The 24762-nt window shown below is 40.8% G+C and overlaps 1 protein-coding gene across 3 annotated transcripts in view; it reads left to right on the top strand.

Annotated features, from left to right (window-relative positions):
* Positions 1-24762, top strand: part of DNAH14 (dynein axonemal heavy chain 14) — a 125882-nt gene that overhangs the window by 80204 nt on the left and 20916 nt on the right. Inside the window, exons 55-70 of one of the 3 annotated variants that reach the window (XM_053383036.1) lie at positions 2189-2377; positions 3009-3187; positions 5018-5126; positions 8712-8837; positions 9989-10083; positions 10638-10797; positions 13836-13967; positions 15058-15153; positions 17020-17160; positions 17777-17992; positions 18452-18679; positions 19973-20094; positions 20476-20720; positions 21440-21879; positions 21972-22167; positions 23794-24003. In XM_053383036.1, the coding sequence (XP_053239011.1) occupies positions 2189-2377; positions 3009-3187; positions 5018-5126; positions 8712-8837; positions 9989-10083; positions 10638-10797; positions 13836-13967; positions 15058-15153; positions 17020-17160; positions 17777-17992; positions 18452-18679; positions 19973-20094; positions 20476-20720; positions 21440-21879; positions 21972-22167; positions 23794-24003 (2884 nt within the window). Of the gene's footprint in view, positions 1-2188; positions 2378-3008; positions 3188-5017; positions 5127-8711; positions 8838-9988; positions 10084-10637; positions 10798-13835; positions 13968-15057; positions 15154-17019; positions 17161-17776; positions 17993-18451; positions 18680-19972; positions 20095-20475; positions 20721-21439; positions 21880-21971; positions 22168-23793; positions 24010-24762 lie in introns of those variants that run through there. The other 2 variants (XM_053383037.1, XM_053383038.1) reach the window with 2 other exon arrangements.

The raw sequence follows: 24762 nt of genomic DNA, 5'->3' as shown, positions 1-24762 counted from the left end.
AGAGAATGTGTTTTAACACATTTACCTCAGCTTCATGTATGCAAAACTTTCGGAGCACTATTTTCATATTTAATTTAGTGGAAAGAATACCAGACCCTAATGGTTTTCATTTAAAATTAAATTTATGTTGCATGTATCATTTTGAAGTCCTATATGCAACTCATTCTCTGAGTGTGGATCTTTTGTAGCTAAAACATCAGCATCCACAAGTGACTGAGTTATTGGTCACATACTTCCCCACAAAAAAGTGAATGGGGGAAGGAATGAAGCCCATTTCTTTCTAAGTGAGGGGGAGGAATTTGAAAACAACTCAGTGAAAATGCTCAGTGGGCACAAAATGCTGAATGAATGTTGGAGTAGTGGAACAAAACAAAAAAAAAGATGGAAGGGAAAAGCAATAGCCATTCTGAGAAAGATAGATCAAATTGGTTTTCAGATGCCTTCAATGGATTTCCCTGCTATCTCATTCAGAGGTTCTGTCAAAGATCTGAAAAGCCACTCTCTTGCCTTTTAATTCAATTCTGGCTTCGTTGCTCTTACCGCTTTCCTTCTTTTCAAAAACAAAACAAAAAACTGCCTTTCCTTTTCTTCTGGTGTTTGGCTTCATTTTTGTTCCTGCTACTTTCCCAACCCCTTTATTTCATATTTACCATTTTTGTTACTTGCTGTCCCTGTTCTTTATTTGGGGGTTTCAACCACTGTCATTAATGGTAGCTTCAGGAAGAAGATTATGAGATTAAAGAACAGAAACTGGGCAGGCTACTGTTGGGACCTTAGTCCAGGCAGCTTGTTCTACTTCATCCTGTGCATGAACATGCATGGTCTGGTTGGAGGATTTAGTAAAGAATCCTTCACAAGATCCTGTCCGACAGCATCAAACATTGAACAAATTATTGAAGGCACAATCATTCTGTGGGCCCTCTCCCATTGGCCAGAGCTCAAACATCCTGTAAGACTGAAGGAATCTTGCTTAATACGCTTTAGAGCCTACTCTGTGGCAAAACATTTTGCTCTTCCACTGCATTGACTCAGTGGCAGCCAGTAGAGCTGTTTTAAGTGGTGAAGGGATCATTAGTTCTCCCTTTAAAAATAGTACACCAGAAGGATAGATACTGCCATATAATATCCATTGGCAGGAAATGCAGACTTCAGGAAGTACAGAGATCCCAGTCCATTTCCCGAACTTCACAACTGAATCTGAAGGATGGCCTGCTGTGACTGATTTGTTAAATACTTTGCTGATAAAATCACTTATATTTGACACATTTAATGCAAGGTCTAGGACATGGGTGTAGCCAGGATTTGTTTTTAGGGGAGCAGTCTTTATGTTGGGGGAGGGGGCAGAACCAAGTTATCTGTGAAGCAAATGGTCAGTTACTTAAGTATTCTTATTTATTTACTTGATTGGGGGGCAGCTGCCCGCTCGGTCAGTCCCCGCATGCTGAGGTAAACCAGCCACAGCTTCTTGAGCAGAGCCGCTGCTGCTTGAGTCTCCTCAACAGCTTCGCAGCGGGTTCGGCAATGGCCAGGCGGGCAGGATTTAGGACCCTGGCGGGCCAGATCCGGCCTGCGGACCATAGTTTGAGGACCCCTGAGCAAGAGGCTTAAATAAGTAATGGTGTCTCAACTTTCTTGGTTGATGCTGATTGCTTGGATCCCTCACAATCTGGGTTCAGGCCTGAAATGGCCTTGATCACCTTGGTAGATTATCTATGTCAGTAACTAGGCAAGGATTACTGTTGCTTTTGCTGGACCATTGACCGTGGCATTCTTCTGTACCATCTACAATAAATGGGACTTGAGGGCTCCGTTTAGTTTTAGCTGACAAGTAGGGCACAGAAAGGCAGTGCTGGGGGACTGCTTCTCAACCCCCCATGGGGGCTCCATGGGGTTCTACTTTGTTCTTCATGCTGTTTAACATGAAGTTGCTGAGGGAGGGAAGGTATAACTTTCAAAGTATATGAGTGACTTTTTAGCTAGAAATAATAAATAGGAGGTAATAGTATACTATTAATGTAAATTAAGAGGAATATATATGTGAATCTCTCTTGATAAAGGGGGGGAAGGAAATTAGCATGTGTGCATTTGATTGACCACTAATATGACAATCTAAACATTCCTGCATGCATAATTTTGAAAAATGATATATATGGGTTAAGTTTTCCACAAATGATTAAATCTTTTTCAGAAAGTACGCAGCAATCTTCATATTGTTTTGACAACAAGTTATGCAGGACTGACCTTCCGTCAGCGTTGTCGGACATATCCTGCCACTATTAATTGCTGTACAGTTGACTGGTATGACACTTGGCCTGAAGAAGCCCTTTGCCATGTTGCACAAAGTTACTTTAAACAGGACAACACATTTCAGAATCAGGTAGCATATTTGTACATTTTAACATGTGGTAAACTGTAATTTCATATTTTGTTATAGTTCTCACTAGTGAGGTCATGTTGATTTTCAATAAGCATTTGGTACAAATTCAAACTTTGCATATATTATTCTAATCTGTTTTTGTAAATTCAGGACAAGGTTTTAAAGCAGGAGTAGTCCATGTGGAGCCCTCCAGATGTTTTACACCACAATCATCATCAGTCCAAGAGCATAACCAATGGTTAGGGATGATGGGAGTTATAGTCTAAAACATATGGAGGGCATCTATAACTCTATAACTTGAGGTGAATTAAAATGGTAAGTAAGATGTCCCTTCTTTTGTTGTCTATATCACGATGTTGTCTAGAAGAATACCGGCTTCATCTCTGATGTTTGCTTGAATAGGATTAACTGGGGGAGGGACAGGAATGCCTGTAATCAGAGTGCTGCAATATTCAAAGTTATGTTATGTGCACATCCCATTAGTTTGGTTACCTAAAGAGGCAAGTACAGAACAGCAGTCACGTAAGAAATACATGTTTTATCATTTATCATAATACACTACAAACAAAATGTCCTTAAACAGAAATGTGATATAAATATATATTATTTTCCTTTTTGTGTTTCTTTCCAGAACTTAAGTGTGCTTGTTCAGATATGTGTTAATATTCATAAAAATGTATCTATCATAACTGAAAAGTACTTGAAGGAAACTAAAAGGCATTACTACATCACTCCCAATAGTTATCTACAGTTCATAAACACCTTTTCAACCATACTGAAGTCAATGAAAGAGAAAATTATGAGTGACAGGTATGAAACAATACAACACAGCCTTAGCTTTGAAATGGCAGACCATCCAGCCTCCCTGACTTAGGATGGACCTTGTAATGGAAATTGGGGTTGCTCGTGCGTAAGTTGCCGCCACTCTTGGCAAGGTTGCCTGGTTAAACCTTTCCCTGGCTGGACAGCCCTGACTCCCCGGCTGTCTCAGTCACTGGCAGAATCCGTCAGTGGGCGTTTCCTGAACTTCTTCCAGCATAAAAGTTCTTTGACGCCAAGTCTCCGCCTAGCCTCCCTGCGCGGAAGTCTTCTGCGCAGGGTGGGTGTGGGCAGCGGAGGACCCGTGCTCTCCCCGCTGGTCTCTGGCAAAGAGTCCTGGAGCCATCTCTCCGAAGCCCTCCTCTGCCCCCCTTTCTCCCTGGTGTCACACTGATTTCCTTCCCCGGCCGATGAGTCTCCTCTCTCCCTGCTGGGCCCTTCTCCGGCATCGCTTGGGAGCCTTGCCTCCACTCCTGGCTCCGATGGCAGTTCCCTGACAGACCTCATCCATAGGCAGGGATTGATAATAAATTTAGTCAGCTCAGTTTAAAGGTAAGCCTATTTAATTTGCACTTTCAGTAACAATATGTGAACCAAAATGTAGCCACCCTTCAAAACCCGCGCTTCTGTACAAATTTTGCAATACAATATCTCCACCTAAGCAATGTGCCCAAAAATGTATATGCTAGAGTAAAATGTACATAGAAATGCATATGCTGATGAAAATAAGATACAAAATGCATTATATTAGGGGAAATTGCGTACATAAACATGGATATTAAGCAACATTGTATAGAAAATATATATATTTGGAGAATTATGCACCAAAATGCTGATGAATTTTCATGAGGACTTTTAAATAAAAAATTCCAAAGTGATGTAGAAATGTGGATAACTGAAGACTGGAAAAATAAGAAACAGAAAGAAACAGAAATTGTCAGATTCGGCATAACCCTATGCATACATAACTGCTCCAATAGTTCAGAGGCTTATAACTGTCAGTTAGCTCAGGAGACACAGATTAATTTACAATTATCTGGTTTGCACAACACAGTAAGCCCAAATGTGGCATGGCAAAACCATATGAATGTGCTGGCTCCCAGAGAGGAGCTCACAGCCTCTTTGTTCCTCCATGATCCTTTTTACCGCAAATTCTGTGCTTAATCAAAGTTTGGTTTAGCATGTCATCCTAACTGGGACTTGTGGTTGAGCCCTCTTCTCAATAACCATGACCTATAACTGTGAACAGGGACGCGGGTGGCGCTGGGTAAAACCTCAACACCTAGGACTTGCCGATCGTATGGTCGGCAGTTCGAATCCCCGCAGCGGGGTGAGCTCCGTCGTTCGGTCCCAGCTCCTGCCCACCTAGCAGTTCGAAAGCACTCTTAAGTGCAAGTAGATAAATAGGTACTGCTTTATAGCGGGAAGGTAAACGGTGTTTCTGTGCACTGCGCTGGTGCTGGCTCGCCAGAGCAGCTTCGGCACGCTGGCCACGTGACCCGGAAGTGTCTCCGGACAGTGCTGGCCCCTAGCCTCTTAAGTGAGATGGGCGCACAACCCTAGAGTCGGACACAACTGGCCCGTATGGGCAGGGGTACCTTTACCTTTATAACTGTGAACAAACCTTGTTCCTATTTCAGTGCAGCAGCAAAATGAACCGAAGAGAAGCAAACTGCTACAATAGTCTGTCTGGGAGCCCACAGATTTACAGTGTCTTGCAAAATGCTATTGTCATGCAAGCAAACACAATATACGACTATTTCAATATATGTAACAGAACAGACCAGACTGTGATTGGATTTTAACTATTTTTAATTTTAGAACTTGCTATCATTCTGGTCTGACCAAAATACTAGAAGCAACCTCACAGATTACAGTTATGCAAAATGAGTTACTTGTCCTTGGTCCTCAAATAGAGAAAAAATCAAAGGTAAAATTTCATTCAAATCTGCTTTGTTGTTCTTTCAAAACATTTAGTGATCTACAGTATCTGGATTCATTTCAAAATTTAGAGCATATAAGCTATATTTTATATAGATTTATATGTGGCCTGGTTACCGGTAAACAGTACAATATTAATAGCAAATGATCATTTGAAAACAATAATTAAAAATAGATAAGAGGCAGAGCTTTTGACAGTGGTTACTCTGCCATAGATAGACCTTAGATTAAGGTTAGCTAATTTTGTTGAACTCCACCTCCCATCAACCCCAGTCAGCATGGTCAGTAGTTGGGGATGATGGGTTGTTGTAGTTCAACAACATTTGGACAGCACCACATGGACTACCCTGTCTTAGATGCTCATTTTGGAAACTATGTCCCGATGTTCTTTGCATATCTATCTATCTATCTATCTATCTATCTATCTGAAGCTATTTTTATTCAAGCTTGAAAAACAAACAAAGAAAAAACAATATACAGAAGTTAACATCAAATACCAAGCAATACCAACTACCTTTGGACCCACCTTTTAACAGAGATAATCATCCCAGGGCCCACAGAGATCTTAACTGGTGCCCATGACTCCAGGTTGCCAACCCTTGTTAGTGACAGCATGTCATTTAATATCCCGCTTGAATAAGGATTATTTTTTTCATATATATCATTTATTTTTGCATTCTTGTTTAGGTAGATAGGCTCAGTGAGCAGACTGGTTGTTTTTTTTTAATGATATGTTAAGTCAACTGAAACAATATAAATTAGTACAGCCATAAAATAGCACCGATGATGCTCACACCAAAGACACAGCTCCCAAGCATTCCACCTTTCATTTAGAAGCTAGTAAAGACTCTCCTCCCTGGAAGAGAGGGGAGTGGTTGTGGGTGGGAGCCCAAGCACCGCCCCTAGCAGGGGGCGTTAGCCCCCTGCCTCCTCCTCTCACCTGGCTGGCGCCCACGCCCCTCGGCAGGCATCCAACCAGGTGCCTCCGAGGGGGCGTTTACAGCAGCCTTTTGCTGCAGCGCCAGCCTCTCCTCGGCCTCATTCTTCTCCGTCGTCTCGTCGCGAGTCATCACAGTCATCACAGGGAAGAGCCACGAGGTTTGGAGTGGGGGGGAGGTCTGTGTGTGTGGAGGCTGCCTGGTTCCTGGCTTGCCTTTTAACTTTAGGAGGCTTGCGTGCGCTCATTGCTTTACTGCTTTTAAAAACCCAGGCATCCAGGCTTGCCTTGCTGTGTTCTCTTTTCTGTGTAAAAACCTACATTTAACCTTCTATTTCCCCCCACTCCTGGTGCTTGATTTGTTTGTGCGGTCTGAGTGCGAATTACCTTTCTTAGGCTGCAGCTTGTTCCCTTGCCCAGCACGTGCCCCCAGCAAGGTCTGAGTGTGAGTGTGGCTCCGTCTTTCTCCGTCGTCTCCTCGCTTTCCTTCCCCTTCCTCTGCCTTGGTGGCTGTGCGTTTTATTTAATTTTTGGTCAGGGTGCTTGTATGTTTTCCCTCTATTGCCCTTGCCTGTCCAATTGCATGGCTGGTCTGGGTGACTGAGTGGGTTTGCCTTACATTTTAATTTGTTGGCCAGGGTGCTGGTGCGTTTCCCCCCTCCATTGTCCTTGAGAGCCTGGATAGCTCAGTTGGTTAGAGCATGGTGCTGATAATGCCAAGGTTGCAAGTTCGATCCCTGTATGGGACAGCTGAATATTTCTGCATTGCTGGGGTTGGACTAGATGATCCTCAGGGTTCCTTTTCCTGTTCCTCTCTAATTTTAAGTCGTGTGTGTGTGTGTGCTTGCAGCGTGTGTTTGTGCCTGTCGTTTATTGATTTATTACTCTTTTAGCGTGGGTTTAATTTACCCTGCCATCCTTTCCATTGGTACCACTTAAATCGGGAGCCCCCTGTAAAATTTTAAAGGCTGCCAGGGCTTGGAATAGACTGTGCGCTTAAACCTCACCCCTCTTGGTTTCTCTAAGCCACCCCCCCCCCTTCGCTTGATGTTTGGGGGAAGAAATAAGGCAGGGCTTGGGGTGGACAATTCAGGGTTTCTGATCAAGGAACTATTCCTCAGCACTGCACGTTTATGCGTTTAGAACCTTTGAAGGTGTGCCTTTGCCTGGTTCTTGTCATTGGCTTCACTTGCCAGTACAGGCTCCCTAAAGAAAACCGCTTTTAAACAACAACAACAAAAAAAGGTTTCAGCTTATAGTACCTTACTGAAAAGTCCAGGTTAACCCACGGTTTATATTTCCACTTCATTTTGGCTCACTGTAAAGGACAGCTATTTTCCTATTTTCCTTTTCTTAAAAACTTTTCCTTGCCCGGCATGTTCATTTTACTTCCCCCTTTCATTTAGAAGCTAGTAAATGCACATTCTTTCCCCAACCTCACTCCCTGGCTGCTCCAATCTTACTCTTAGGATGAGCAAGCTCATCTACAGCTACCTAGAGGGAGTGCCTTTACCCTCATCACCCCCTGAAGCTGTGGCAGAGTTCTTCTTCTTCCTCTACACAAATGAGGTTAGTTGGTCAAACTTTCTGGCTCCCCCACAAGCTGCTGTTCCCTGGGTTTTTTTAATATAAAAAGGAGACCTCTGTTCTGAAAAGTTGGGCAGTAACATGTGAATAGTACAGATTTAATTAAGTCTTCCCATTAAAAAAGTAACTTAGGCCTGTATATTGTATTATTTTTTCCTATAGGACTTTGCAGTGACTAAGCATGGGTTTTAAATTGCCTTCACTCTAATCCTTTGTTTCTTGGGCTCTCTGTCTTGGGCTCTCTGTCACAGTCTCTAGGAGGGATGGGATACAAAAGTTAAATAATGAGAGTTTGACATGGGCAGTATCTCTGGTGGGCGACATATTGTGCTTTGACTGGTTTGCTAAACCTGATGAAGGGCACTCAATCGGTCTTAAAGCCTCAGTGAGTTTGGGACTTGTCTATCTCCTGCATGCGAAGGCAGGCTCTGGCAGATTGAATGGACAAGAACAATAGCAGGTCCAATGGTCAAGATGGCAGTTTCTGCATCTGCTCTAAACTTGGAGATTGCTTAGACACGTCTTCCTTGGTCAGAAGGAGAGGGACAGGAAGAGGTTCCACTTCCTCTCTCATCAGAGAAAAGGGTGTGTGACCTAGCTGAGTCTAGGAACACAGCTCTGTTGTCTTAACCCCTTCATACATGTAACTAGGATTCATGTATAGTTAGGCCTGACTGCAGTTTCCCACATAGCACAGCTTTGCATGCTGTGCCTTTAGCTTTGACCTGCATCTCTGAATGTGGTTCTGCTGAAAGGTGGTGTTCCTTTGATTACCAGGTGGTAGCACAAGCAACAGGAGATAGCTATCAATATCACACCATGCCTACAAGTCTTTCAGGAGCATGTGACTTGACACTACTGCTGGAACAGAAGAATGTTTTGCCCTGATCCAGCAGCACAGTCCTTATGTACTTACTGTTCATGTCATCTTTGCCATCACATTAAGGACTTGCTGAGTAGTTCATAAAACAGCCAAAATACTAGATTAATTATTGATTAAGATATTCTGCAATAAATTTAATTGACTGAGAAATGGATCTCTCCTACCAGGAAATAGAGGAACTTGTGGAAAAGCTTCACAAAGATGCATTAGTTGTGGAGCAAGTTCGAGCTATTGTTAAACAGGATGAAGAAATTATGGCTGCAGAAACACAGACTGTGGAAGAATATGCCCAGGTATATCATATTACAATTGTTTTTCATTTTTATTGTGCCATGCTGGGTATATGCAGCGTGCGACAAGATGGCAGAATAAAGAGACAGACACACGGGCTGGAGTTGAACTGAGGCTACTTTATTTTAAGGTTAAACATAAGAAAAACTCTTGAAGACTTCAAACTAACAGATTGCAGCCACTAGGCAATCCAGCCCCTGCCTGCAGGAAGGGGGAAATGGCTGTTCCGCCTACCACCTTTCCCAGCTCATACCATATAGAAGAGCAGGGAATCCTTACTGCATCACCATCACCCTGCAGCCTGATTCCAGGTAGATGAGGCAGGTTGGCCTCAGGGGTGGCCCCTATCTTTCCCCAGTGCCCAGAGAGTAAGCCTCAGGACCAGACCAGCCCCTTGAAAGGTTCCTAAAAAGCATCACCAGGCTGAAACATAACTGTCCTCTGCCCGTACCTAACCACCCGTCAAATGTGACTCACCTGAAAGCCAGATCAACCTATGGAACAACATGGCAGGCTATCAAGTGTCCCCAACCAGCTATTCAGTGTAGAGTAGGCAAAAAGGCCTGACCTACGAAGTGAAGATTAGATAGGCCCAAAAGTTCCTAGCTGGTCCTGAAGCAACCAAATAAATCACACTGAGAGACCGAAGAGGGCAGGTGCTACCGTGGAGAGAAGATGGCAGGGGAGCAGGTGTCTGGCTCTTAAGTAGGGCACTGACATCTGCCTACACCAGATACGAAATGTGTGTGATGACGTAGGGTATGACATGGTCCCTGTACCTCTTTCAGCCTGCAGGCTGCAAATTTGCCCCGCTATCAGTAATGAGCAGAACAGGCAGTGGAATGGGCTTCTTGACAAATGACAGACACACTGAGCTCTCCAATAAAATGGCAATGCTCCCGGGGGAGGAACAAAAATCTGTTATATAACATGGTTGATGTTGACTATGGGAACCAGTACAATTTCTGATTCCATCGCAAATTTTGCAGGTTCTAGGATATGTAGATCCCATCTTCAGTTGTAGATGGCTTGAAACAAATATTATAAATATGAGCACATAGCCAGAGAATAGAAAACAAAACAGCATTTGTAAAACAATACACTGTCAAAGAAAACATCAAAGTCTAACTTTTCTTTATATATATATATATAGCAAGCAACAGATGAGCTCAATGCTGTAATGCCAACTTTGGAAAAAGCTGTCGCTGCTCTTGATGCACTTGACAAAAACCACATTGCAGAAGTTAGGTAAGTATGTTGCTCATGTTTGTAGTTTGAGTATGATTTTGGTTGAAAATCAGTACAGTTTTCAGATCATGCTGGATAAGGCAGCAAATCTAGTGGCCCCATATTTGCTGCATTTCAAAGCATTTTTCTGTTCGTCTTCATTCATTATGGTTTAGGTAAGCATTGCTACTATTGTGGTAATTTAAAGTAGGTATGGTTTAAATATCTTTTAAGGGAAAAGAAGTGAAGAATGCTGTCAACAAACTTTAAAACATTTTACTTATGTAAATAAATGTGCAAATTCTCTCTAGTTTCTTCATTTTTGTTACTATGTCTCAATAGTCAATAGTCACGATAGTTCCCTTTCTGACATGAAATTATAAATATTTTGAGCACTATCCAAAGTATTTTCCAGTGTTAAGATTTTTCATGTGAAATGTTGCTGTATGTTAATCACACTATATTAATGAGGCAGGATAAGCCACTGTCCACTAGTCTGGCTCTAACTAAAGTTGTTTGACAAAATTGGTATTTTGTGCATTTTGTTCAGTTGACTTTTCTTCTGTATCACACAGAGTGTATGCTCGCCCTCCTCCACTTGTACTTACTGTTATGAATGCAGTTTGTGTCCTTCTTCAAAAGAAACCTAACTGGACAACAGCAAAATTACTGCTTGCAGATCCTGGGTTCCTAAAGAGGTTGGTTAATCTTGACAAAGATAATCTACCAGAAAAGGTAAAAGAAGGGTGCAGTGTATATTATTTTTGTTTCTTCTATTATATACCTAAGAATTTTCAGATAGATTACCTTAAACAATAAGCTACGTCATTTTAATGCACATTTCAAACTAATACTGCTATTCTCTTATTCTCCTGGTCTGTTTACTTAGTTACCATTTCAGAAATAAGAAATGAGAAGGCTAAAAGTATAGGGTCACCTTCTGTGAATGCATCTTAAGCTACAAAGAAAGGGAAACAATCAGGAAAGGGGAAGTTCTTTTGCAAAGTACTGGCTGTCTTGGTTTTGTGAGAGCTAAAAAGAATGAAGTTAGGAAAATACAGGAATTTGAAACTATCTAGAGTTAAGATCCCATGTTTGCCCTGTCTGATAGTAAGAAATGGGGAGGCAAGAAATTGGATGTTCACTAACATGGTAGAAGACTCACAAATGGGTAGAAATCTATATCCAAGAGCCAGGTGCAATTACTTATGGGTTGTTGTGAGAGATCTGGGGTTCAATGCTCCTAAATGAATTGGGACAATAAGTTGTCATCTCTTGTAACAATGAGATCCCCATTACTTGTGAAAAGTTGAGGTGCTTCTCCTCCTTTAAGTTTTTCTCTTTTCTCTTTTAATTTGGGTTCTGAAATATACTCAGAGTCGCAAAGTGATTTCATGCTCTTTATTCAGCTCATAGTGGTGAGGAGGAATGAATGAATGTCCCCTCAAAGTATCTGCTTTATATACGTTATTTTCACAATGGGCTGCACATGATTGGCTAATTCCGGAATTCTACTGTAAACCAATCAGGTTGTGGATTCACTTCTATCTGGAGCATGATTGGGTAGTTCCTGCCAACCAATCATACTGCTGCATTGTTCTAGGACCAATCAGACTGCTGCATTCTGAATCCTATTGTTCTAGGACCAATCAGACCTGCCTTTTGGATCCTATTGTTCTAGGACCAATCAGACTGCTGCAGTTTGGATCCTATTCAACTCAGTACATAACAGGTTCCATTGAACCCACTTAGCCTGATTTAAGAATAGAAAAACCTTCCCCTTTTAGAAAAACAATGGCCTCTCAGTGGAGAATTCCTCATTAATCCCGAGGAAAATAACAAGCATGGTTCAGAGGCAAAGGGTAAGGGTGGTGGCAAAAAAGCATGGAAGGAATCAAGTTAAAGTCTTTAACTTCCAAAAGAATGAGAAGTCATCTCCCATGGTTATTCAGTTGGATAACATATCTAAATTAATGTGCAGCAGCCTTCTGGAGTGGTTTCAAAAAGCTGAAAAAAATGGAATTAATAAATGCTACTAGTTACAGGGGGAAATGATAGACAAACCTCAGCATGAAACTAAAAAAGCTTTTCACAAAGTGTTTGGACTGGATGTGAATGCCATTATATAACAAAAGGCACACGTCATAAATTTTCTGGGTTAGCCTGAGTCATACTAACATTGTTTCCTGTACAACCACTTAAGTTTTGCTTTCGTAAAGTGCTCTTGTTCTACAGGTTGAAAAGGGATGAATGTGAACCTCTTTAAAAAATGTAAAATGGACACTTGATTCGCTAAAGGATTACTCACAGAGGATTAGTTTTAGCTGAATTATAGGTGCTCTGAGAGATCAATTAGCGGTTACAGCCTCCTGTGTGTGGCACACCACTGGTTTGCACCATTGTGGCCATCCCTGATTACTGCATTGATGCTGTCATTCTCTGAGCAAAGCCAAATCACACACACAAGGCATGCCTAGAATTCCAATTGAACCAAGACAGCTGGAAAAGTCTGCTTTTGTTTTTAAAAATTGGCCTGAAGAAATGTTTTGTATTCCAAAAAAATACTCCCCCGTTCTGTGCTACAAATTATGGCATCCTCCTCTGTGTCTTATATGGCATACTCACTCTTCTTTGTATATTTATAAAGGCACAAAGGGGCAAATCTCACACTGTTTCCAATATGTGGAATGATGTGGGGTAATAGGATGTATTAGCTCTCCAGTCCTGAGTTCATGTAGTCTTATGTATTCACCTGATTTTGGTAAGCATAAGTAACTTACCGTAATATTTGTTGACATATCAGCTGTCAAAGTCATTAAGTTATCTGGTCTTGGATGTAATGATTCCCCCCCCCCCACTGCCCAAATATGAGTTTTATCTGGTACTATGTTCATTACATAGTGGACGTGAGTGGCGCTGTGGGTTAAACCACAGAGCCTAGGACTTGCCGATCAGAAGGTTGGCGGTTCGAATCCCCGCGCCAGGGTGAGCTCCCGTTGCTCGGTCCCTGCTCCTGCCAACCTAGCAGTTTGAAAGCACGTCAAAGTGCAAGTAGATAAATAGGTACCGCTGTGGCGGGAAGGTAAACGGCATTTCCGTGTGCTGCTCTGGTTCGCCAGAAGTGGCTTAGTCATGCTGGCCACATGACCCAGAAGCTGTACGCTGGCTCCGTCGGCCAATAAAGCGAGATGAGCGCCGCAACCCCAGAGTCAGTCACGACTGGACCTAATGGTCAGGGGTCCCTTTACCTTTACCTTTACCTTTACCTTTACCCTGCCTTCCAGGGCAAGCCCCTTCAAGGTAGCATACAATAAAATATTAAAACCTAAACAATGGACAAATCATGTAATGAACATAGATAGGTAAAGGTAAAGGAGGAAGGCAGGGTAGAAATACATGAAATAATTAAATGTTGTAGTCACTCAGTTGGGTAAAATATGAAAGCAGGACTGACCAAAACTGGTCAGCAAATAATGTCCTGGCAATTTTTTTGGAAATTGTTTCTTTTTAAAGCTCCTCCAGAGCTGTTAGACAATTTACCCTCCATCCTATAATATTTGATGACATCCCTGCTCCTATTTGCTACGCACTGCTTTTTTAAAAGAATTTTTAAAACTACATGAAATTTTCCATAAGGCTCAGCATCGCCACCTAGTGTCACATTGTATATTGCACTTAAAACACACTTAAAACGTTTTACTGCAGCTGTATAGCTGAGTCTCTATTATTGTTTTAAGTCATTGGTTTTAACAACTGGTCTGTGTTCATTTTAGGTGCTTCTGCAGTTGAAGAAATATGTAAGGATGCCTGATTTCAACCCCTTAAACGTTGGACTTGTGTCTGTTGCCTGCTGCTCCATGTGTCAATGGGTTTTAGCTTTAGATCACTATCACCTTGTAAAAAAGGTATCTTTACAGCTACTGTTTCTGAATCATCATAAAAAATTGTTACAATAATGTCCTCATAAGAAAAACTTTTAAAAATACATTTTGTTTATGTTGAGAGATATTCTAAATAGAAAGAAACAGGAATTTGTGCTCAGTTTTGCAAATGTATTTCACCCAAAATTATTTGAGGAATTAAAAAAATAAAACCACTGTATCCTTTTGAACGTTAGCTTTCTAATTATACAGGTCACAATCTGCCTTCTCTCCTGCGTGTATAAATACCGGTATGCATATTCTACAATGTATACAAATCAGTGCATACAGAAGAGGGGAAATTAGACTATTAGTACAGGAGAAGAGAATAAAGTCTAGTATGGAAATGCCTTTGCATGCATGCACATACCCGCCAACATTTCTCCGATGAAAATAGGATGTTCTGCTATGTGGGCTACTAGTATCTTCTTTTGTAAAAAACAACTGGGAACTATAGCTCCTCACCATGTGATGAGAAACAGACACCATGTTCTGAGCTCTGGGGATAGATTATTTTATGTCCTCCGCAGCCATTCTCATAAGTACACTAAAAGCCACATTTTCTCCAGAGTCCTACTTATGGTTATTCTAGCCGGCTATTTGTAAGGAAGTGTGTGTTGGTGCATTCTATTACAACTTTGGTTAGAAGCACATGTGAGATAATAACACAGTTTATGCTGAATGTGGGATTGTCACAGAGAAAAAAACATCCTTATGTTGAGCCTCCATCCCCTGGCCCACATCCCCAAGTCTTCACTGCAACTATTAGGTAAATTTTCCCAAGTTAGGAAGTCATTGTGTTATGCATTTTGTCAGGTCTTCAATGTATCTTGGGCTGGTGGGGACAGATGAGCATGAAATGTAATGATGGCACATTATCAGTAAATGTGCCAAAACATAAAAAGTGGGGAAAGAACTTGACACAGAGGTGCTGTTTTCAATGAAATCATATGAAGCGGAATGTGTAATTTGCATATGTGTATTGTACATAAATATTTTTTCTGTTTGTCCAGTGAGTTCCGTATAGCCATATTCCTTCCTTCATACTGAATTATAAATATATCTTCTTATATAGTTTGTAGAGCCAAAACAATTGAAGGTAGCTGAAGCAGAGGAGCTACTAAAACTTGCACATGAAAAATTGACTGATAAACAAAGAAGTTTAGTGCTGGTAAAAGAATTCTACTTGTTATATACTATAGAATTTATATTGCTTGTTAAATAACATAAAGTTTGTGTCTGTCTCAGTTTGGGATATATTGTTTTATTTTTAAAAAATCTTACAGTGGCAAAAATCTGTCTACTTATTTGTTAAAAGGTATTTCAGCAGGAGCAGTGTGAGAGGGTAACAATGGATAGAGTTTTTCCAGAGATACATCTAGCCTAGGAATGAGCATCTAGAATCATCTGCTCTAGATTTGGTCTTCCCTAAAGGGTGTGAAATAAGTGAAGACAAAGGCCACCCGGGGACTGGAATGTGGGTATGAATAATGATTGTATGAAGAGAGCAGGTTTCCCTTGGACCCATTCCCCCTCCCATGATATATTCATATATGGGTATTAAATAAATAATTCTCTTTTTACATATACATTTTAAAATTTAATTCTTTTTTCTTAGCAAGGATACCAAAACTTTTAAGAAAATGAGATTGATATGTATTACAGGGGGTGAAATAGTAGAAACCAGGAATAATAAATAATCAGCTCAGTTTGATAACAAGCAGAGAAAATTGCAGACAAGTAGAATGTGAAACAATGTTGTGTTCGTTCTCCTCTGTGATCTCTGTGTAGTCCTACAAATTTACTACTACTGCTAATCATAATCATCAATAATTTATATATGGTGTATTTATATATTTTTTTGAATTTTTGTCATGTGCCCTTGAATTATCAGTCCTTAGTTCGACCCATCTACCTCTTCCCATCCATGCATTTCACTCACTTTGAGAAGGAACTGCAGTGAGGAAACATGGCACCATTCTCTTTCTCTGTGCCAGGTGTTGCATTTGACCTGCTCTTACTCTGGTGCTTCCTTTATAGCTGCTGCAGTGAATTGTTAGGAACTAATAGTGGGGTGGGAGAGCTGAAAATAATGCCAAATTATTTCACATCTGGCAACCAATGAGCCACTTTGGTTTCAGATAGTACATAGGTAAAAAGGTAAAGGACCCCCGACAGTTAAGTCCAGTCCCGAACGATTCTGGGGTTGCGGCGCTCATCTCGCTTTATTGGCTGAGGGAGCCGGCATACAGCTTCCGGGTCATGTGGATGACTAAGCCGCTTCTGGCGAACCAGAGCAGTGCATGGAAACGCCGTTTACCTTCCCGCCGGAGCGATACCTATTTATCTACTTGCACTTTGACGTGCTTTCGAACTGCTAGGTTGGCAGGAGCAGGGACAGAGCAATGGGAGCTCACCCCGTCGCGGGGATTCGAACCGCCAGCCTTCCAATCGGCAAGCCCTAGGCTCAGTGGTTTAGACCACAGCACCACCCGCATCCCTAGTACATAGATGAGTCTAAAAAGCCCGGGACACAATTTACTTCTGGTAAATGAGCCACCATAGCTGCTAGAGGGCTGTGAAAATTTGTGTCCTGGGCTTTTTAGACTTATCTACCCATGGACTATCTGAAACCAAAGTGGTGCATTGGTTGCCAGATGTGATTGCCCCCCCCCCAGCTCTCCCACCCCACTATAAGCAGAAAGACTGGAGCTATGCTCCTTTGTTCATGCTTACAGGGGGTTGGGAACTATTTCACCTAGCTTTAGAAAGCTCCCAGCATTGCTCTGCACAGAACCCACAACTATGATTGCACATGTCTGTTACAACAGTTACAGAGAAGCAACCTGTCTTAATGCATAGACCCAATTATAGCAGAATTGAAGGCAAGTAGTTTCTGTCTTGTCTAGTACCTTGTTAGGAACCCACTGAGAACCTCATGTAAGTTTTGAAAGAAAGAGTTAGGAAGAAAAAGTATGATCTATAGCAGCAATATATGCCACTATAGTATGTTTTCCTTTAATTTCTAACTCCTCAGATTGAACAACATCAGCAAAATTTAGAAAAAAGGTTTGGAGAAAGTATCGCTGAGCAAGAAATGCTAGCAGCTAGAAAAGATCAAACAACACGCCGTTTGCACTGTGCATCTGTGTTAAGCACAGCTCTGAAGGATGAAATGGTATTACTTCTTTCTGCTCTAATGTTTGACTCTAATTAAAATTAGGCTTCATTGTTTACTTGTCTTAGACTGTCTTTTCTGTTGGTCCTTTTCCATATCATATAACCTCCCGTATTCTTGTGGAGAAGTATACTCTGTGTTTGCCGTCAGAGGTTAGCTGTTTCCACCAGCATTGCCACACACCATAGCCCTAGGATAAAGGGGGAAGAGTAATGAAGTTGTTAGGGATTTAACCATCTACTGTAGGGTTGTTTTCAGGTGTTAAGGTACTGTATATTGTTCACTGAGCTATTGATAAATTTCAGAGAAAGAAAAATCATTACTATTCTAAAATCAAAGCAGAGAAGAATGGCTAAAAAAAAATACTGCTTATTTATGTACCTTCAAATGTGGGATGAGAACATTTTTCACAAATACCACAGCACTAAACTATTTCTTATACTCCCAACATAAATATCTGCACAAGTGTAAATATTGTTACGAAATCACTTATACTATGTGCTGCGTACTGACAAGTCATAGGTTTATTATGTTGCAAGTGCTATACTTTCTAAACAAGCTAGTTTGTCCAGTACTCAGTTATATTTGGCCCTAAACATTTTTTTTTATATCCTAGGCACGCTGGAAAGAATCTGTTAATAATTTCGATCAAAGGTTGCAGGGAATTGTGGGTGATGCCTTTGTTTCAGCAGCGTGTATTGCCTATAGTGGAGTATTATCAGCATCATATCGTCAGCAACTAGTGAATGACTGTTTGAAACTCTGCAAAGAAAGCAATATTCTAGTATCTCCAAATTATTCATTAGTAAATTGCATGACAGAAAAAAATGAGGTAATAATGCATGGGCAGAGGGAATGACATTTCCAAGGTTTTCTTTGAAATTTAAATTAAAAGAGTTCTTAGGAGAGTGGGGATTTTTTTAGAGAGAGAGTCTAATTTTGCTGGCTGAGGCACTACCTAATTAACTAGGTAAAGGCCCCATTTGCAGAGGTAGATTTAGGGCAGTGCAACCAGCCCCCCCCCCATTGGATGCCAAGCTGATCTTCACAACTATAACATAGTGCATACACAGAATTGAAGACAAGAGGGGGGGTGTCAAATTTTGGTATCACACAGGGCGACCCTCAAATTTGAAATACCAAAGTATGCCTCTGCCATTTATATTATCTTTTGGGATTTATTCAAGTGATCATACTTATTTTGTTATTATTCAGAATCACTCAAATCATTTGTGGAACAAATATTATTGTTGATAATAGTCTTTAAGTATTAAAAATTGATGTTTTACAGGTCCGCAAGTGGCAAAATGCAGGCTTGCCACTTGACCAGTACTCTACAGAAAATGCTATACATATTATGTATGGACAACGTTATCCTTTGCTAATTGATCCAGAAAGACAGGCGTACAAATGGATAAGTCAAATGAGTGGTAAACTACGCCAAATTCGTGTTACGGATGCTCATTATTTTAGAACACTTGAAAACTCTATGCGTCTTGGTGAATCAGTCCTACTACAGGTAGTTCAGCTTCCACTGAGTCTGATCACTCAACTGTTATATAAACTGGTCGAGGGGGGTGTCTTAGAATTCCTGAGCAATGCTAGATACAAGCTTATACTTACTATGCCAGTCAACAAGGATCCTATTCAAAGGCATTGATGGTGGAAACTGACAAACTGTTGACACGGGCTCAGCTTGAAAATGGGACATCTGGCAGAGGTTAACAACCACTGGTTGAGCCACATAGCCATCAGTGAGGCAGAATGGCAATTAAGTTTTTCGGCAGCCGGTTCGGCAGCTGGGTCAGCCAGTTGTGGATCTGTTTGCCTCCAAGTACAGTGCTTAATTAGACACCTTTGTGTCTCAATTTCCATCTTTGGGGGCAGGGGTGTGGATTGCCTGGGGGTGGATTGGCCTCAGGGTTTGCTCTATGTCTTTCCTTTTTTCAGTCTTCTTGATCAAACCATCCAGAAAATCTGCTGCTTCTAGGTTAAGGTAATTTTGGTGGCCCTTCATTGGTGGCCCTTCATTGGCTCCTGGACCTTGTCAATCTGATGGTGTTGTCCCCTTGGTGACTCCTTGGTGATTCAGGGGCTGGTGATCTATCCTACCCCAGAACTTTTCTGTTTGACTGCCTGAAGGCTAAAAGGTTCTGGTTTACATAGGTGGTTGTAGGTTTGTCAATTGGGAGTATTTCTTTCTGGTTGTCATAAATGTCTGTTCTACAGTCCTTTTAGTTTACCTGTTAGGGTTAGTGTTCCGTCTTCCCATTGATTAGCACAGTGGTTCTCAACCTTGGGTCCCCAGATGTTTTGGCCTACAATTCCCATGATCCCTATCTCACAGGACCAGAGGTCAAGGATGATGGGAGTTGTAGTCCCAAAACATCTGGGACCCAAGGTTGAGAAAGGTTGGTTAATAGTTGAGAAATTGTTTGCTCTGTCAGTCAATCTGCCTACAGTGATGACCCCTCCACTTGGAGAAGAAGCAAAAAGATTGAGAAGATTCTGCCTCATTTCTCAAGTAGGAGGTGTCATACCTAAACAAGAATGTCTTCTGCCTGGATCTGCAAACTGCAGATTGTTCTGCAGTTGCTACACCTCCCTGTTCACCTCTTTCATCTTGTCCTCTCATCCTCACTCCCCTCTTGCCTGCTGTGGGGCAAAAGTAGCCTGCCCTGTCCCCTCATCCTAAGAAGGTGAAAAGTTGGGTGGGCAAGGGTTTTCTGATCGAGGGGATAAATGAAGTTATGATGTCAACACCCTCACACACTGCATTTCAGGTTTAAGCACCTGGTTTTGTGCTTTGTAGGATTTCAGTGAAACACTGGATTCAAATATGAAGCCAATCTTAAAAAAGGAAATCTACAACAAATCAGGGCAAGACTTCATTAGAATAGGAGATTCTGAAATTGAGTGCAACCAAAACTTCAGGTAACTGTTCTTTTCAGTGATACAGTGGTATCTCTGTTTACGAACTTAATCCATTCCGGAAGTCTGTTCTTAAACCAAAACCATTCTTAAACCAAGGCACGCTTTCCCTAATGAGGCCTCCTGCCGCCAGTGCCCTTCCACTGTTCGGATTCCGTTCTTAGACCGAGGTAAAGTTCTCAAACTGGGACACTCCTTCCGGTTTTGCGGAGTTCGTAAACCAAATCATTCGTATTAAGGACTGTTCTTAAACCGAGGTACCACTATATCATTTTTTACTTATGTAAATTGAAACTAACTATATTTTAAATTAGCTATATTTGTTTGACTCAGCTATGTCTTTACTTGCCTCACACCTGATGTTATTGTTAATTATTGTTTCAGATTATACTTGACAACACAAAAACCCAACCCCCATTTTCTGCCAGCAATATGCAGTATTGTGACAATGATAAATTTCACTGTAACATTTGAAGGTTTGCAAGATCAGCTTTTATCTGCTGTTCTAATTAAGGAGAAACCAGAGGTTGAACACCGGCGTTGTGAGTTGCTAGAAAGCATATCTGCTGACCTAATAACACTTCGTGAACTGGAACAGAAGTCACTTAGGCTTCTCCAAAAAACAGATGGTAATGAAAAATGTACAGAAATCCTTGAAATGTCATCCATATGTTTTGAACAAATTATAGGCACCTGTAACTAAATAAGTTACAAATTAAATGAATTGTTTTTTATATGAAATGACATGGATAAGGTAATCTGCAACGATTTCCGTGTGTCAGGCAAAGGTTAGAATGTTAGTTTGGATGTTCTGGTTCAGATTCCCACTCATCTATGAAGCTCTCAACCTAATCTATCTCATGGGTCTAAAACAGTGCTCTGTTTAGTTACTTGTATAAATTGCTGTGCAAATTAAATTGTAAACCATTCTAATTGTAATTAAAGGACCACCTCTCACACAAACCTGGCCAAATACTGAAATCAACCCAGAGGGCCTCTTCCAACCCCTCCTGCCTTTAGATATTAGGGCAGTAGTAGCTAGCAACAAATTTGGACCTTTTGTTCTTGCCCAGGCCTTGTCATCTGTGTTCAGTTTAATCTGATAGTTGTATTGTTCTGATTTGCTAAATTTAATTTAATTGATGTTCTTGTTCACCCTGCTTATTATTGTTATGGATTTTACTTTAGCCATACTGGGAGATACTGTAACTAAAGGGCAGCATAAAAGTTCCTTGTTTCTTTTACTAGATTTATCCACAATTACACAGAAGAGTGGATATTTAATCAATAATGCATTATTTGATTTATTTCTACACCACAAATGAAGTAAACTTCCTTTAAATTGTAGGACATATTCTAGATGATGGAGACCTTATTGACAATTTGCAAAGATCTAAAATTACCTCAACAGAAATTTTTGAGCGTGTTGAAGCATCTGCAGCAACAGAAGTTAAAATAGAGGCACTGCGTGAAAGCTATCTTCCTATTGCAACTCATGGCGCCATCCTCTACTTTGTAGTATCAGATCTTTCTCATATCAACTATATGTATCAGTTTCCCCTGGAGTGGTTTCATAAGATCTTTGAAGACTCTGTAGAGTACATACTCAAAGTAAAAATTGGGGTTTCGTTGAGTGCCCCAGGAATTTTTAAGCCTCGGTCAGTTTATAGAACTCAATCAGAGAGACTTCCCACCAGAGAAGATGAGAACGAAATAGAGAGTATCGCAGTCAATTTCCAAGGACATATTAATGCTATAATAGAGAAATTAACAAAAAATGTTTATAAGGTGTGTACCTGAATTTATTACACAAATGATTTTTGGCTAATACTAGTATCTGTAAAATATAATGTGTTTTTATTAAATTTCTTATTCAACAGAGAGTTTCTTCAGCTCTGTTCAGTGAGAATCAGCTATGCTTTGCTTTTCTGATGTGTACAGCAATTATGAAAAATAAGTATGATGGAAATCTATTTACTAACAAGCTTGGATTTATACCAGAGAATCAGTGGAACTTCTTCCTTCAGTCTAGCATAATGGCAAATATTATGGACACGCAGGACTCTGAGACTACTGGTAAAGAAGGCCACATTCAGTAAATGTATAAGTCAAATTGTACTCTCAGGCACCTCTCAGAAATAGACTTGCCATTTCTAAAACAGCTCCTTTTACTTGCAGAAAAGACACATCAGTGGAAACTCCCAATAGGAGATAATTGATATATGCTTTTCCCCCTGCAGTCCCCAGCACCGCCCCCATTATGTTTGGAGGGTCCTCTAATCCTTCAGAGTACCTTTTCAGGGAGCATAAAACGGCAAATCGCCACTTATACCCCTTCTTCAAATAGAACTTCCCACAGGCAGCTTCTGCCCACGGGTAGCCTGAGTCCAGTGCAATAACTTTAAAATTTCCATGGTTCCCTCACATTAGAGATTCTTTAGATCTGTTATACTACAAACACAGATTTTTTTCCCCTGTCTCTACAAGTGAGAATGAAATTTGGCAATGATGGAAACTGAAAAATCTAAGGGGAAAAATCTGTTTTTCATTTTTTAAAAATGTACTAATTAGGCATGCCCTTTTCTAATTTCTAAACTCAAGTAAAGGCACTTCAATGGGTAGAACTGTAGAGATGGAAGGTCCCAAAGGGTCACTTGTTCCAACCTCCTGCAATGCAGAAATCATGGACTTGTGGGGATGGAAGAAACACTTGGGCCCCAGGTTATGGGTGCCCAGCACACATTGTGATGTGACGTCATGACGTCATTCCCCACATAGCCTCAGAACCTGACTTCCGGTTCGAGGTCTTGTAAGGCCTTGGACAGCATATCTGAGGTTTCACAATGCCTCAGATGTGACTTCTGGTGCTTTGCAAGGCACCAGAAGTTGTGTCAGGGGCCCTGCGGTGTGGGTGCTGAGCACCCAGAACAAACTTATTGAGGATGCTTGAGCCCCCAGGACCCCCTATACTTGGCACTCCTGCCATCCATGAACTAAAAAACAACAGTTAGAGGACCATAGGACAAGCTACCAAAAAAGTAGTTGTGGACCTCCTCCAATATATTGAGCTATCGTTAATTCCTTGCACAAATCTCACATAGAGATTAGATTATATCTGGTATTTATTAAGCATTCATCCTGATGTGCTTGTGGATGTTTCCCCACCCCATTGATCTTTCATTGATCCCAACACCAAAAAGTCTGCTTCTTTTTAAAGAAATTGTCGTACTAGGCTGATAGAGTGATTTAATCCACTTTAATTGTGAAAACCTAAATTTCCAGGTATGAATCCTTCCTTCAAAATACAGACAGTCTGGAGACACATGTAGACAGACACCTCCATTTATAGTGATTATAATTATTTTAAGAATAGTTATAAAGATTTGGGGTGAATTACTAAGGAACTATTGCACTTAAATTCTGAATTTAACAAGTGTTAGAATCTTCCCTATTGTGATGTAGTTTTTGACAAAAGTTCAAACAAAGTGGAAGTAATATCAATGGAATACTGTTATATTGTGTACGGCCAATTTCTGAGTAGAAACAACTTCCTCTAGGGCTGCAATCCTATACCCATTTATCTGAGAGCAGGCCTGATTAAAATCCATTGAACTTAAATCTAAGGCATTCCAGGACTGCAAATCTCAAAAGTAGATATGTACACTAATTAAATGTGTAATATAATTATTATTCCTCAATTAGGTTCACGTGCATTCAAGAAAACTCCTCCACTCCATTGGATTACTGACATGATGTGGAAAGAATGCAGGTACATGAGCACTCACATGCCAGCATTCAGCCTGTTGTGTGATTCCCTTTCAACAAATTCTCAGCAATGGAGAGCTTTTCTAAATACTCAGAATGTATATTATTTGATCAGTACAAGCTATAGACCAGTGTCACCAAGGCAAGGTAAGTGTTGATGTAAAACTATGTGTTGATTTTCAGCATGCCTTTCTAACCTATTGTTGAAAACACTCCCTGTGTCCCCAAACCATGAAAAATTGAAGAAGAATGCTCCTGGGGTTAGTTTTCTTTGGATGAGAGAGCATTGGAAATTTGCACCTGACAACTTAGAATCACAATCCATGCATCTGATGTAGTGAGACTCCAGTCCACAAAAGGCTTTTATAATGTTGCATGCCACCCCAATCTCTTGAGTGGTGTGAGATTCCAGGGGTTTCTGGCGTTTACCTGGGGTTCATGTTTCCTTTGGAATAGGGTTACATCAGAGATTGTGATGTCTTTATTTACACATATATACAACCTGAGCCTCCAGTGGAGGAGTCAACAGTATTAGGGTCTTGCTTGCCTTGGATTCAGACAGAAATCAAGCATCGCTCTGACACTCTGGCTTCCCAGCCAGTTGTTTCTACTCCTCTCTTCAAGAACAATAGCTGTTCTACAGTTCTATTGTTGTGAACAGAGATTTACAACTCTGACAAATATGAAAGATCAGAGAAGAGAAAGGGTTATTTGTGTGGATGATTTGAGAGTTTGTTTGTCTCAAATTAGACCTAATATAAATGAGATTACTCAGCTAAAGCAAGCTCACACCTCTCACTGAGTTTGTATACATAAGGTACATATGTAAGAGGCTGGTTTATAATTATATTTGGAGAATGGTTCATGTTTTTGTAGCTGCATTGTTTTATACTTTCTGGATGTCCC

This window comes from Podarcis raffonei, chromosome 3 (assembly GCF_027172205.1).
Source record: "Podarcis raffonei isolate rPodRaf1 chromosome 3, rPodRaf1.pri, whole genome shotgun sequence".
Classification (NCBI taxonomy): Eukaryota; Metazoa; Chordata; class Lepidosauria; order Squamata; family Lacertidae; genus Podarcis; species Podarcis raffonei.
This window is presented reverse-complemented; position numbering and strand designations above follow the sequence as displayed.